This window comes from Brachionichthys hirsutus, chromosome 17, assembly GCF_040956055.1.
Source record: "Brachionichthys hirsutus isolate HB-005 chromosome 17, CSIRO-AGI_Bhir_v1, whole genome shotgun sequence".
Classification (NCBI taxonomy): domain Eukaryota; kingdom Metazoa; phylum Chordata; class Actinopteri; order Lophiiformes; family Brachionichthyidae; genus Brachionichthys; species Brachionichthys hirsutus.
The window spans coordinates 10,915,349-10,926,627 of record NC_090913.1 but is presented as its reverse complement, the minus strand read 5'-3'; the positions used below and the strand labels follow the sequence as shown (position 1 = coordinate 10,926,627).

At 49.5% G+C, this 11,279-nt stretch overlaps 3 protein-coding genes across 3 annotated transcripts; 1 reads left to right on the top strand and 2 right to left on the bottom strand.

Moving 5' to 3' along the window:
* Positions 1-472: 472 nt before the first annotated feature.
* Positions 473-4,079, bottom strand: plrg1 (pleiotropic regulator 1). Its single transcript, XM_068750543.1, has 14 exons — positions 3,945-4,079; positions 3,606-3,712; positions 3,234-3,442; positions 3,066-3,159; positions 2,884-2,974; positions 2,710-2,808; positions 2,531-2,623; positions 2,299-2,448; positions 2,110-2,211; positions 1,782-1,884; positions 1,593-1,701; positions 1,318-1,457; positions 1,040-1,233; positions 473-950 (listed from the first exon to the last, which is right to left on the bottom strand). The coding sequence occupies exons 1-14, from the start codon at positions 3,951-3,953 to the stop codon at positions 891-893; spliced, it is 1,560 nt and encodes a 519-aa protein (XP_068606644.1). The 5' UTR covers positions 3,954-4,079; the 3' UTR covers positions 473-890.
* Positions 4,080-4,668: 589 nt separating this feature from the next.
* Positions 4,669-7,735, bottom strand: fgg (fibrinogen gamma chain). Its single transcript, XM_068750544.1, has 9 exons — positions 7,622-7,735; positions 7,483-7,533; positions 7,207-7,390; positions 6,976-7,060; positions 6,175-6,305; positions 5,707-5,840; positions 5,435-5,619; positions 5,077-5,354; positions 4,669-4,985 (listed from the first exon to the last, which is right to left on the bottom strand). Exons 1-9 carry the CDS (start codon positions 7,685-7,687, stop codon positions 4,804-4,806), a joined length of 1,296 nt encoding a protein of 431 aa, XP_068606645.1. The 5' UTR covers positions 7,688-7,735; the 3' UTR covers positions 4,669-4,803.
* A 1,912-nt stretch (positions 7,736-9,647) lies between these two features.
* On the top strand, positions 9,648-10,644 carry LOC137906301 (lecithin retinol acyltransferase-like). Its single transcript, XM_068750545.1, has 2 exons — positions 9,648-10,142; positions 10,489-10,644. The coding sequence occupies exons 1-2, from the start codon at positions 9,648-9,650 to the stop codon at positions 10,642-10,644; spliced, it is 651 nt and encodes a 216-aa protein (XP_068606646.1).
* Positions 10,645-11,279: the final 635 nt, after the last annotated feature.

The window sequence follows — 11,279 nt, the reverse complement described above, 5'->3', positions numbered from 1 at the left end:
TCTCTTCCAGAAAAGCAGAAGAGGACGACGAAGACTTTGAGCTGTGTCTCAGGTCTCTGGAGGCGGAGATCGCGTTCAACGCCGGCGACCTGCTGGCGGCAGAACCTCCAAGCGAGCCGGATCAGCCAGAACCGGCGAAGCCGCTCCTCAAGAAGAAACCGGGCCGCAGGTTTCGCCACGCTCTCTCAAAGTTGTACATCGTGGAGTCAGGTAGACGCCAACGGGGCCGTTGCCCCCGAGATCTGGACATTTCATTTGAAGACTCTCGACTGTCCTCTGTGCGTTCTGACTCTGATTTCACAGAACAGCCGGCGGCCCACCGGACCGGTGATGGCAGAAACACAGTGGAGCTCAGCGAGACCCCCGGGGGGCGTGGCTACTGGGAGGAGATCAAAGGGAGCGGCTGCAAATACTACAGGAACGCCGCCAGCAGCAGATACCTGGGTGAGTGAGACCAATCAGGAAGTACCGGTACGTGAAAGTGTGGACTTTATTAACCGGAGCAAAATAAACTTCACATCCAAAGCTAGAGAAAAAAAAGAGCGACATTTCACTGTGGCGCGACAAAAAAAAACGTCTGTCCGCAGGGTCTGACCCCGTCGGGGAGCGGGTCCACTCCGAGTCCAGCCCGTCCGCGAGCGAAGAGTGGCTGCTGCTAGTGGATCAGACGGACCGGAGCCACCGGATGGCCGTCGTCATCAAGCACAAACGCTCCGGGAGCTTCCTGGCGGTTCAGAGCGGCCGCTTCACCGGACAGACGTCCTACAGCGAGGACTGTAAATGGTTCTTAGACTGAGACCGCGTCACCGACAGGAAGTTCGGTCCAAAAAAAAAAAAGGGGGAGAAAATGTTGGCGTCGAAAGAAGGAACAAACTAAAAAAAATAAATGATTAGAATCTTTTTCTCTTGAGAATTTCTGGCTTCCAGTTGACGGGGTGACTTTCTTCCGTCTGGAACAGAGAAAGCCGGGATTGGGTCAGCCTGCCGCCGGGAACGTTTCCCGTAGGAACGCGGTGCGGGACGGGAACGCTGGACTTACGGCGCTGTCGTCCTCTTTGTAAACCTTAATGGTCTTGTCGGCCTCGGCGGTGATGAGTCGGCTCTCAGAGTTGTCGAACAAGCAGGCGAAGATGCCCGACTCGCTGTCCAGAGATCCGGGCTGCACGGCGGCGTGGATCCGCTGGAAGTTGTAGCCCGTCCTCCAGTCCCACAGGTGGATGGTCCCGTTGTCCGCTGCGCAGGGAGAGAGAAAGGAGCTCCACGATTGGTTGGCTGCGCCGAGCTTCCTGATCAGCCGCAACAAAAAGAGCGAAGTACCTCCAGACACCAACACGCCATCGGAGTTGACCGCCAGCGTGTTGACGATGGCGTTGTGCCCGGACAGGTTCTGGATGAAGTTCCCGTCCGGGAACGTCCACTGCTTGATGTTGTCGGCGGAACCAGAGGCGAAAGTGTATCTAGGAAACGGAGAACGGGGACGACGGCGTGCTCGGCGTTCGCTCGTTTTAAAACAATGGAAGGTGTGTGCCGTGCGTTACCATGGCGACCGTCTCCCACAAGTCTTGCTCGCAGTTCAGGCCCGTTTTACTCACTGTCTGGGATGCAGGACGATACTCCGGACGGATTTCTTGTGGTTGGTCAGCGTGGCTCTGGTTTTGCCAGCAATCAGGTCCCACAGCCTGATGGTGGAATCGTGGCTTCCTAAACCCGAAGATCAAAGAGCGGCCCATCAGCGACCAATCAGCCGTCAGCGCTTCGACCGTTTGTTGAACAGGATTTACCAGTGATGATTTGCGGCTCTGCCGACTGACACCTCACCGTGGCCACGGTGTTGGTGTGGCCCGTTAGCGTGTGGACGTTAGCCTTCGTCCTGATGTCCCACACCTGCGTGTAAACAGGTAATCAATGACCCGGAAGATAAAGCGCAAAAGAGAAGAGAACGGAATGAAGCTAGAAAAACAGGATTCGATTAAACGGCGACTTTTAGTTTTTCAAAGCCTCCGAATGAATAAAACTTTTTCTTTAAAATGACGTTTTCCTTCCGTGAATTTAAGTCTTCCCATTTCCACATTGCCTTTAAGGCTTTACGGTGCAGAGGGCGGGGCTCACCCTCGCCGTGGAGTCCCGGCTGCACGTCACCAACACGTCAATAGTCGGGTGCAGGTCCACGTCGTAGACGGCGCTGAGGTGTCCGTGGTAGTGCCTGATGACCTGAACGCATCATCGGGGTCATCCCAGTGAGGGGGGGGGGGGGGGGGGGCAGACACTCGTTTACACCCTTATCATAGCGCCCCCTACCTTGTTGTACTCCAGGTCCCAACACTTGACCTGCTTGTCCTCCCCGCAGGAGAACAGGTAGGGGCTGCGATTGCTGACCGCCACGCCGCGCACCGTGCTGATGTGTCCGGTCAGGGAGAGCTTCAGCTTCCCACTGGCCAGATCCCAGATCTGTGGATTAAAAAACAGCGCGCCCCCTCCTGGTCATATCGGGAGCATCTCAGCAGGCGTCCAGACATCAAGCCGGACTGACCTTTATCGTTCTATCAGCAGACCCCGTCACAAACCACTGGTTCCCCGGCTCCACGGCGATGGACCGCACCCAGCCGAGGTGGCCGCTGATGACCTGTCAGAGAAAACGGAAACAATGAAGTCTTGGTTCCAGGCGAAGCGCGGCGTGAACCGCCGGGAGCCGAAACAACGCGTCGTCACCCGGAACAGCTTCCACGGAGGATGCCACTGGGGCTTGGGCATGGTCGGCGCTTTCCGCACAAGCGAGGTATTCCTGGTCCCGCTCCCCTCCAGGAGTGACTAGAAATAAAAGACATTCGTTTTTGAGCCGTGCACGTCTTTCAGGGACAGACAAAGACATCAAAGTGGACCGACCAGAGCGCCGGACTGGGGAAGAGACCGCTCTGCTCCGCCCGCGTGCCGGTGGATGTCAACGACGCCGGCGGCGGTGCGGCTAGCATCCTGCCTAAAAAAACAGGCGGCGTCAAAATCCTGCAAATACTATCGGTACGCTGCCCGTGCCACAACGACACCAGAACCGACCCACGCAGGCTTACCTGGCCTGCGAGGGCGGCAGAGCCAGCGCCATGGAGTGGACTCCTGCTTCACTCGGGTTCCGGTGGAGCTTCGTTTCGGCAGTCAGAGCGACTCCTATTGAAGCAAACGCATACGGATAAACGCTGGAATAGCATGGAGAGCGGTTAAATGAACAGCAGAGAACCTACCGGGACCAGAGGGGTAAGGGTGGGTCCCCGTGATCAGGTATTCCGGGTCAGTTCCAGATAGATATTGGGAAAACACATCGGGAAAGCGGTGCTGGTTCTGCACGCTGCCATGATGCTGAGAGACTCGGTCTTTGTCTTCCTTCAGGACGGGCATGTGTAAAACGGCGCTGTACTCGGTTTTCAGCTTCACGCCCATCTTCACCTTGAAGCTGCAGAAAACAGGAGCAAATATCTGCAACCGTCTCACAAGAAGACAAGAATGATCTGCTCCAAAGTAGGGTCCACATCCAGACTCCAGCTTCTGGAATCTTAGCCCATTCCTTGAGGACTTATTGCCTGCTTAAATTGAACCATTTCTCAGACAATCATTACCTTTCTTCATCTTGTGTGATCGACTTCGCCTGGTCGGACACAAACATGTCATGCGTCCTTTTGAGGGATCTGAAGACCAGAGTGTGGACCGAGTGTTTCTGGACATCCTGCGGCAGAAAAAAATATGTCTTCAAGATAGATTTATTTATTATTTATTCAAGCCCGCATCGTTTCTACGTTAGTCTGTCCGCGTACATAGACCAAAACACAACTCAATCATAACGTCAACGAAACGTGGTCCAGCAATTAGCCGGGCCCGGCGACGTTCCACAGCACGAGAACGGGAATAACCTAACCTAATAACCTAGCGGTTGAATTTTTTTAAAAGCCTTTACTTACCTCAGTCATCGTGAGGGAGTTAGAACGGATTAAAAAAACAAAGTTGATCAAAATACGTTTGATAAGTTACAGCTTGGTTGCTTCAAACAAAAATCACAATCGCAAACCCCATAAGCGTCACCGGAAAAGCGACAGCGACACGACCCGGATGTAAACAACAACAATGCTCTTCGGATTTGTTCGGCGCCACCTGACGGCCAGGAGGAGGAAGTTAAACACGCAATAAAGCGGGCGCTTCCTCGAACTGCTACTACTGACCTTTTGTAGCTCTGCCTTTTACTTTATTAACATAAAAACACCGTATTATATTTAAACCTGCGCTGCAGAACATCTGCCTCTCCGCTCTGACACTGACAGTGATTACACAAGACTGCCTCTGTGCCCCATGTAGGGTGATCAGTTATCCCGCATTGTGCGAGACCGTACAGCATTTTTTTAATTATCTCAAATCCCACATAGCCCAAATTGAAGATGTGTCCCGCATTTTAATCTTACCACCATATATTTTATTTTAAAACTTAAAACCATAAAGACATCCCTAGACACAGGCGCGGGATTTGCTGTTCCTCTCCTCTCACTCTCGGTCTCTTTCGCCCCGGACGGGCAAAGTTCTGGACTGGGGATGGGGAGACCTACTGTTTAAACCAGTTTATTTTATTTGTATTTTTTTGAACCTGTTAAAACGACACAAGATGACAAAATAACAACAATAGCCCTATTCTTTGTGGTATGTTTATTTCCATGGCTTTTCAAGAGTTTATGAAAAAAAACATTTATTTTTCAACAACACGGAAAAAGGGCGAAGAAGGTCAGATCACGGAGACACACACGGCTGAGCGCGCCGACGCTGGCCTGCGTTTTACAGTCCGAGCCCTTCGAACTGTTTGGCACCGGACTGCTGTCCGCCCGTCGTGATGCGGCTGAGGGGGATGAGCTTCATGGTGGTCTCTTTCAGGGAGTACCAGCGGTTGTGCCACGTGACCCAAATGATGCCGTTGTCGAAACCGTATTCACCGGCATCCTTTGCTGTGTACCGGCCGTCTAGATCAAGAGAAGACGGAAACGTTAGAGTAGAGCTGAAACGGAAACACAAACAGGACATGAAGGGTTCGTTTCATCCGCGCCGTCTTACTCAGGTAGTATTTGCCGTTCAGATGTGCGGCGTGGCACCGGTTCATCCACCAGCCGGAGCCGTCCTGCAGAGCGCAGTTGCCGTCAAACTTGTCGTTGTCCATGTCGAAGGTGCTGAACTGCATGCCGTTGTGAGACGTGTAGAACTTGTCGCTGGGATCATCTCCGAAGTCAAAGCCGTCGAAAGCGTCTCCGGCGTCGCCGCCGTAGTAGTAGCCGTACATCAGACGGTACTTGTCTTGCTCTGAGCCGATTCGGAACATGTTGTAGTCGGCGTGCCTGGAGAAAAGAAGCCAAAACCTCTTCCTCAAAGGAAAGATCACGCCTACCCATAATCCTCCCTGGTAGTGTGTTCCTACCTCTGGTTGCCCTCCCAGTCCACCATTTCTAACCTCAGCACAGTCGGGAGGCTGGAACTGGTGGTCAGCAGGTGGATCTTCTCATTTCCGAGCCAGAACTCGGTGGTGTCGTCCGGCGAGAGGTAACCGAAGCCCTCCTTGTACTGGACCCAGTTCTTTTTGAAGTCCACGCTGCCATCGCGTCTCTGTGGACACAGCGGAAGAGTCAGTAGAGATAAGAGAATGTCTTTCATCTGACAGGAGAGCGTGAAGATGCTAGAAGCGACGCAGACCCGCTGGATGACGGTGAAGCCACGGCCGAAGCTGTCGATCTCGCAGTAGACGAGGAACTGCTCCGCGGCCTTCGCCGGCCTGATGTAGTAGAGGCCGCTGGCGGTGGCGCCCTTCGTTGCAACGTCTTGGCAATCTGATTAGAAAAAAATATATATACACAAAGTTTCATTATGAAATATGTTGCCGCAAATCCTTTAAACAAAAATATGTCAAAATGCTGTAAATCAAAAATAAATCTGGGTTGAATTCTCTTTTTTAAAAACATTTTATTTAATTATTAATGTCGAAATGAGGTCACAAATAATGAAATCCAGCCACGTGTTTACCTTTGGTACAACTGATTGATTTTTAGCCCGTAACTAAACACCGAAGAAGGACAAGGACAAATGTTTACATGTGCAAGGTTGAGAATCTTCTTGTGAAATAGGAACGGCCCGAGGATCAATAGATTGATTGATTTTTTTTACCTGTTCCTGTGATGGCCTGGATATCCACGCTGTCTTTACACGACTCGGTGCATTTCTGCTGCAGCTGAATGGAGATTTGTTTTAAATCTGCCATTCTCCTCTCGTTGCTCGAGATTAAAGTCTGAAGTTCACTGAAGAGGAAACAAGTGTGAGACTAATTTACACTGTTAAAAAACAACAACAAAAAAACAAGGTAAGAATAAGACAATAAGGAAGAAACGCGCCATGAAACAGAATTACATTTGAGGTTTTTTTCTGTTTTTTTCGTTTTGTGTGTGTAATGAGTGGGTTTTTCTGGCCATAAAGGGAAGAGGAGTGGGTGGAAAATCGACCCTTGATCTGTGGTCAGTCCTGACTGTGTGGGCGAGGAGGGTTATGGGCATTGAAACAAGAGCCAACGGAAACAAAACCGCAAGGGCTTTTTTGAAATGCTCCTCCTAGACAGTATGTTTGACCTTATTTGTACTGTAATACATGCTACTGTGTGACCGTACTTGTACTCTAACATTCTATCTAATAAATATATTCATCAAAAAAATATATATTCATTGACCTACAGGTTTGGGTGGGTGCCGGAATTAAAAGAAGCAAAAGCACAGAATCAAAAATATTCAATCTAGGTTTTTGTTGTTGTTGTTATTTTACTTTTAAGAACCTCCACATCAACCCCGGCATTAATGGGATATAAATCTATTTTGCATATTAGTAGATATATTTGCGTAATATTTCCCTTTGAGGAGTGAAGTATAAATAAAAGGAGGAGGTTTCATGTGGATAATATAATCTCATACTTTCACTTACAAGACCTGCTCTTCCTGTGCCAGGATGGTCTTTTCATAGCGAATAATATCATCCATCACACTCGAGGAGCTTTTGAAGTAGGTATCTGCAATAAAAAAAGATGATCTTAAAAACGGGTGATTTTTCAGTGAAGCTCCTGTGAGACAAAACAATCTGAATCAGTGCAGTGTTGAACGGAGGAATTAGATGAGTAAATAAACGTGTACGTGCTGTAAAGACGGATCTTCCTACCTACGGAACTCTTTTGAAATGCAGTGACGGATTCTTTCATGTGGACGACGGTCTCTTCTGTCCCCTGAGTCCAGTTGGCAATCGTCTCAAGTTCATGCTGCAAATCGTCCAAATCCTGGTTCGCAGCCGGCATGTACCTCAGCATGTAATCAGCCACGCCACACGTAGTGGGACAGTACTGTCCCTGTGCACAGACACGACACGTGGGAAACATCACTGGGGTGGCATTGGGATTATAATCTCTGTATTAATCTGATGATGCCATTGCATACTCACAAACCCGTCGTTTGGGCTGCATGCTCTCACAATATTGTCTCCTCTGATATGCTGCACAAATAAAAATGCCATGCATTTAGCTTTTTTTATGCACAACAAAGCTGCACGGGGGGGGGGGGGGGTCAGTTTGACAACTCACCTCTGATGAGACGGAGAAAAGTAGCAGAAGTCCTCCGGCGGCGGTGGCGAGGAAGGATGGAGCCATGTTGCTTTGGCCACCAGCTGCGTCTTGTTGGAGACTGAAGAGCCGCTCGCCTCTGTGCGATATTTATCCGAACAAGGTCCTGAGTTCAGCGATTGATAAGGGGTTCGACCTGCAAACGTCCCGGTCAGTGCGTGGGACGGATCTGTGACTCACTAGTCAGTCAAACGTTTAACCCTGAGCTCAGAGATTATTTACTCACAGATGGGAAACTGAGGTTTTGGCTCCAGATCTTCCTACGAGTCACCATGGCAACTACAGAAAAAACAAAGAGCGCAAATGAGCGCAAATAAATGACTCAATCCTAAAAGACACGCTGTTTTTCTAAATATTAGAATGAGTGTATTTTCAATAGAGATGAGTCACAACGTGCTGCAGGAACATGAAGTAACCCGAGGTGGGAGGAGCGCTTTGAATCTTTAATACGAGAGCACGAAACTCTGATCAGGATCATCCACGTCCCCTAAAAGTAACAGTTCCACGATAACGGGACTCCTCAAACATGAAAACATTCCCCCTAATCTTTAAAAGTCTGTGATCCAATCTTGCTCGCAGTCCACTAGTGGGCGTGGCCCCACAGGAAACTGGATGGACTCGTCTCACTAGACATTGTTGGCAAGAGGTGTGCGACAGGTAAAGAACTGAGATGAATGAAACTGTCATTTTTACATCTTAAGGATGCAACAGATAAAAAGAACACAATTGTTCATTTGACTTTGTCCGGTTTGACTCTCCACCATGTCCCCCCCCCCCCAAGAAAACAAAGTGCATTTTTCCAAGGATTAATTGCTAAGACGCTCATGTGTGGCTGAGCTGCTGTTATTTTGAACGCTAACCCAACCCTCTGATAAAATGGAGTAAAATAAAACACGAGACATTCACACAGTTCACTTGCATAGAAGGCTGGGGATGCATCAGGTGACCTTGACCTCTGTTCATCATCTGCAAAGATCACACCAGGGTTCAACATAGAGACTCAAGCTTTATTTTAAAGTGTATATTTATAAATGCAACCTTAACATTCATCATTCTATATTACTTCCTGGGTAGGAGTGGATGATTTGAGCTGTATGGAGTCATGCACCCATTAATCCCTCGCAGCTTCCTGGGTCAGACTGGGGTTTCTCATGTGCAGAAACTTTAACTTGAGTTAAATTCCAGCAACCTCTTTGCTATGCAGGTTCAGCAAATGGACGTAACAAACTATCCACAGACAAGATGAGGAAGGATGAAGAGTTTCTCAGGGTATTCTCTGGGGTTAGAAGATGATTTTGTAACTGAGGCCGACAGGATTACGATAATCTGCTCAAAGGAATGTTGCTCCCATCACAGATCATCCGACACGGCTTTCTCTTTTTGCCTGGTGCTGATCCGAGGTTGATAAGGATGCAGAACAAATGAGCTCTGCAAAGTTAACTGACCGACAGCTTCTTCGAGGGAGGGGGGTAGGCTTAAATCTAATTAGGCTGTCCCAGACAAAAAGTAAACATGTAATGCAAACTGTAAAATTGTGTGATAATATATACAATTATTATTATTATTATTTTATATATTATTTTTATGGAGCAATTCCATACAGTGGCGCCATCGACTATACATTACCCACAATCCTCGTTCCCGTTGCCCTGTGGATGGCCGTTTAACGGCGGTCAAAGAGCCAAAAAACCTGCACACGGTAGACAAAGGCTTCCTCTCTGGGGGTGATGGCTCAACGTCGGCGACCTCCTAGACGAGGCCTGAAGGTGTTGCGTTCTTCGCCAGGCCTAACGACGACCCCTGACCTTAATACACCAGCCGGGGAAACAATGCCCGAGTTTCAAACTGCAGCAAATGTGATTAGAGAAAGCTCCTTTGTTTCTGTAAAACTCGTACTGGAAAAAATGATGCTTAATCTCGCCAACCCCCCCGCCCCACAGCCAACAGGATAAAAAGGCAGTTGGGTTTATTTCCCGACCCTGAAATCATGCTTCCTTTCCAGCTGCTCGGCTTCTTCTTTGTGGCTTCCAAAGACGAGGAGGAAGACCCCGAGCACGATCACGATCTCCCGCTCTACAAACGGGGGGACTTGCTGGAAGTTCCCAGGACGTTATTCACCCACTTCGGCATCTACCTCGGGGACGATCGCGTGGCTCATCTCATTCCGGACATACTCCCCGTTTTCTCCAAAAACAAACCGGCGATTTCCAAGATGGTGACAAATAATCGCCTGCTGCTGGGGGTCGTCGCCAAAGTCGCCAGCGTCAGAGTGGACTCGGTGGCGGATTTCGCCTACGGATCCCGGATTCTGGTCAACCACATGGACGGAGTGTGCAGCGAGGCCCCTCTGGATGGAGAGGAAGTGGCCAGGAGGGCGGAGAAGCTCCTCGGCGCCGTCGACTACAGCTTGCTGTGGTACAACTGTGAACACTACGTCATGCACTGCAGATACGGGACGGCCACCAGCTACCAGACGCACCAGGTGGAGACTCCGGCTTCCTGTCCGTAGGGATTAACAGACCCCCGCCGGCCGACTTGCTGCGAGTCTCGATTTAAGAGTCGCAGAGCCCCTGCCTTTGCATCCTGGACATTTGCAGCGCGACAAAAGGTCACGTGCAAAAGCCAAAAGTTTGTGCTCGTTTCCCTGGAGTCTTAGTGAAGAACTGATTGTGGGACGAGCTTCCTGCAACAGGCGGTATTGGTTTAAATGCACTTAGTGCTGCTCGCTTCAGTCCACAGGAGCGGGGGTTAAAGTCGCCCGTTGGCGAGACGAGAGGGAATGGAGGCGACTCCCACAGCTAGGCTAACGCTCTCGTTCTTTCTTGCAGTTCTGCACGGCGGTGAGGAAGCTAGTCTGCAGCAGGACGACCTCCTATTGGACCGCACTGTGCGGCGTTGGACTCTCCCTGTATCTGGGCTGCGCCACCCCGCTGACGGTCTTGTCGACTCTGCTGGTCTCTTTCACCATCTGGATGGCGGCCTGATGAACCCGGAGAGAACGGACTCTGATTTAAGAGGAGCAGGAGAGAAGACGACGCCGTGCGGGTTTTAGTGAAGCGACTGAAAACGCCGGCTCGGCTTGGACGAAGCGCAACAAGACGGCCTTTTAGATTTGTTGCAAAATGTGGAAAGACTTTTGTGAGTCACGTTAATCATTTAGATTAAATGATTTTATAGCATGCAGCTGTTATTTATGGCTCAGTAACTTTATGATGTTTTCTCTGCTGTCATCAATGAATGAAAACACAAACTGAATAAAGATTTGGAGAAACAAATAACGACATTTCTGATGAGAGTTAACTTGGTTGGCTCGGAGAATGTGGTTGAGTTTTCCCATCGGGCTGTGAAATCCATGGTGATCGGTGGGGGTGGGGGGGCTCAAGGAAGGAACAGCATTAATGCAAGGAATAAATCCTCATTATCGTTTCACGGCGGTGTAGCCGGACGCACCCAGACCCGTTGAAATTCTCAGTGACGCTTTAATAAGACGGAGAAACAGACTGAAGAGACAAGACTACAGCTCCATACTGTTACCATGGTTACATCAGAAAGACTGTTAAATGTATTTATTTTTAAATACATTTTGTTGTCAAAATTTAAAGTAATTCTGAAGACATAA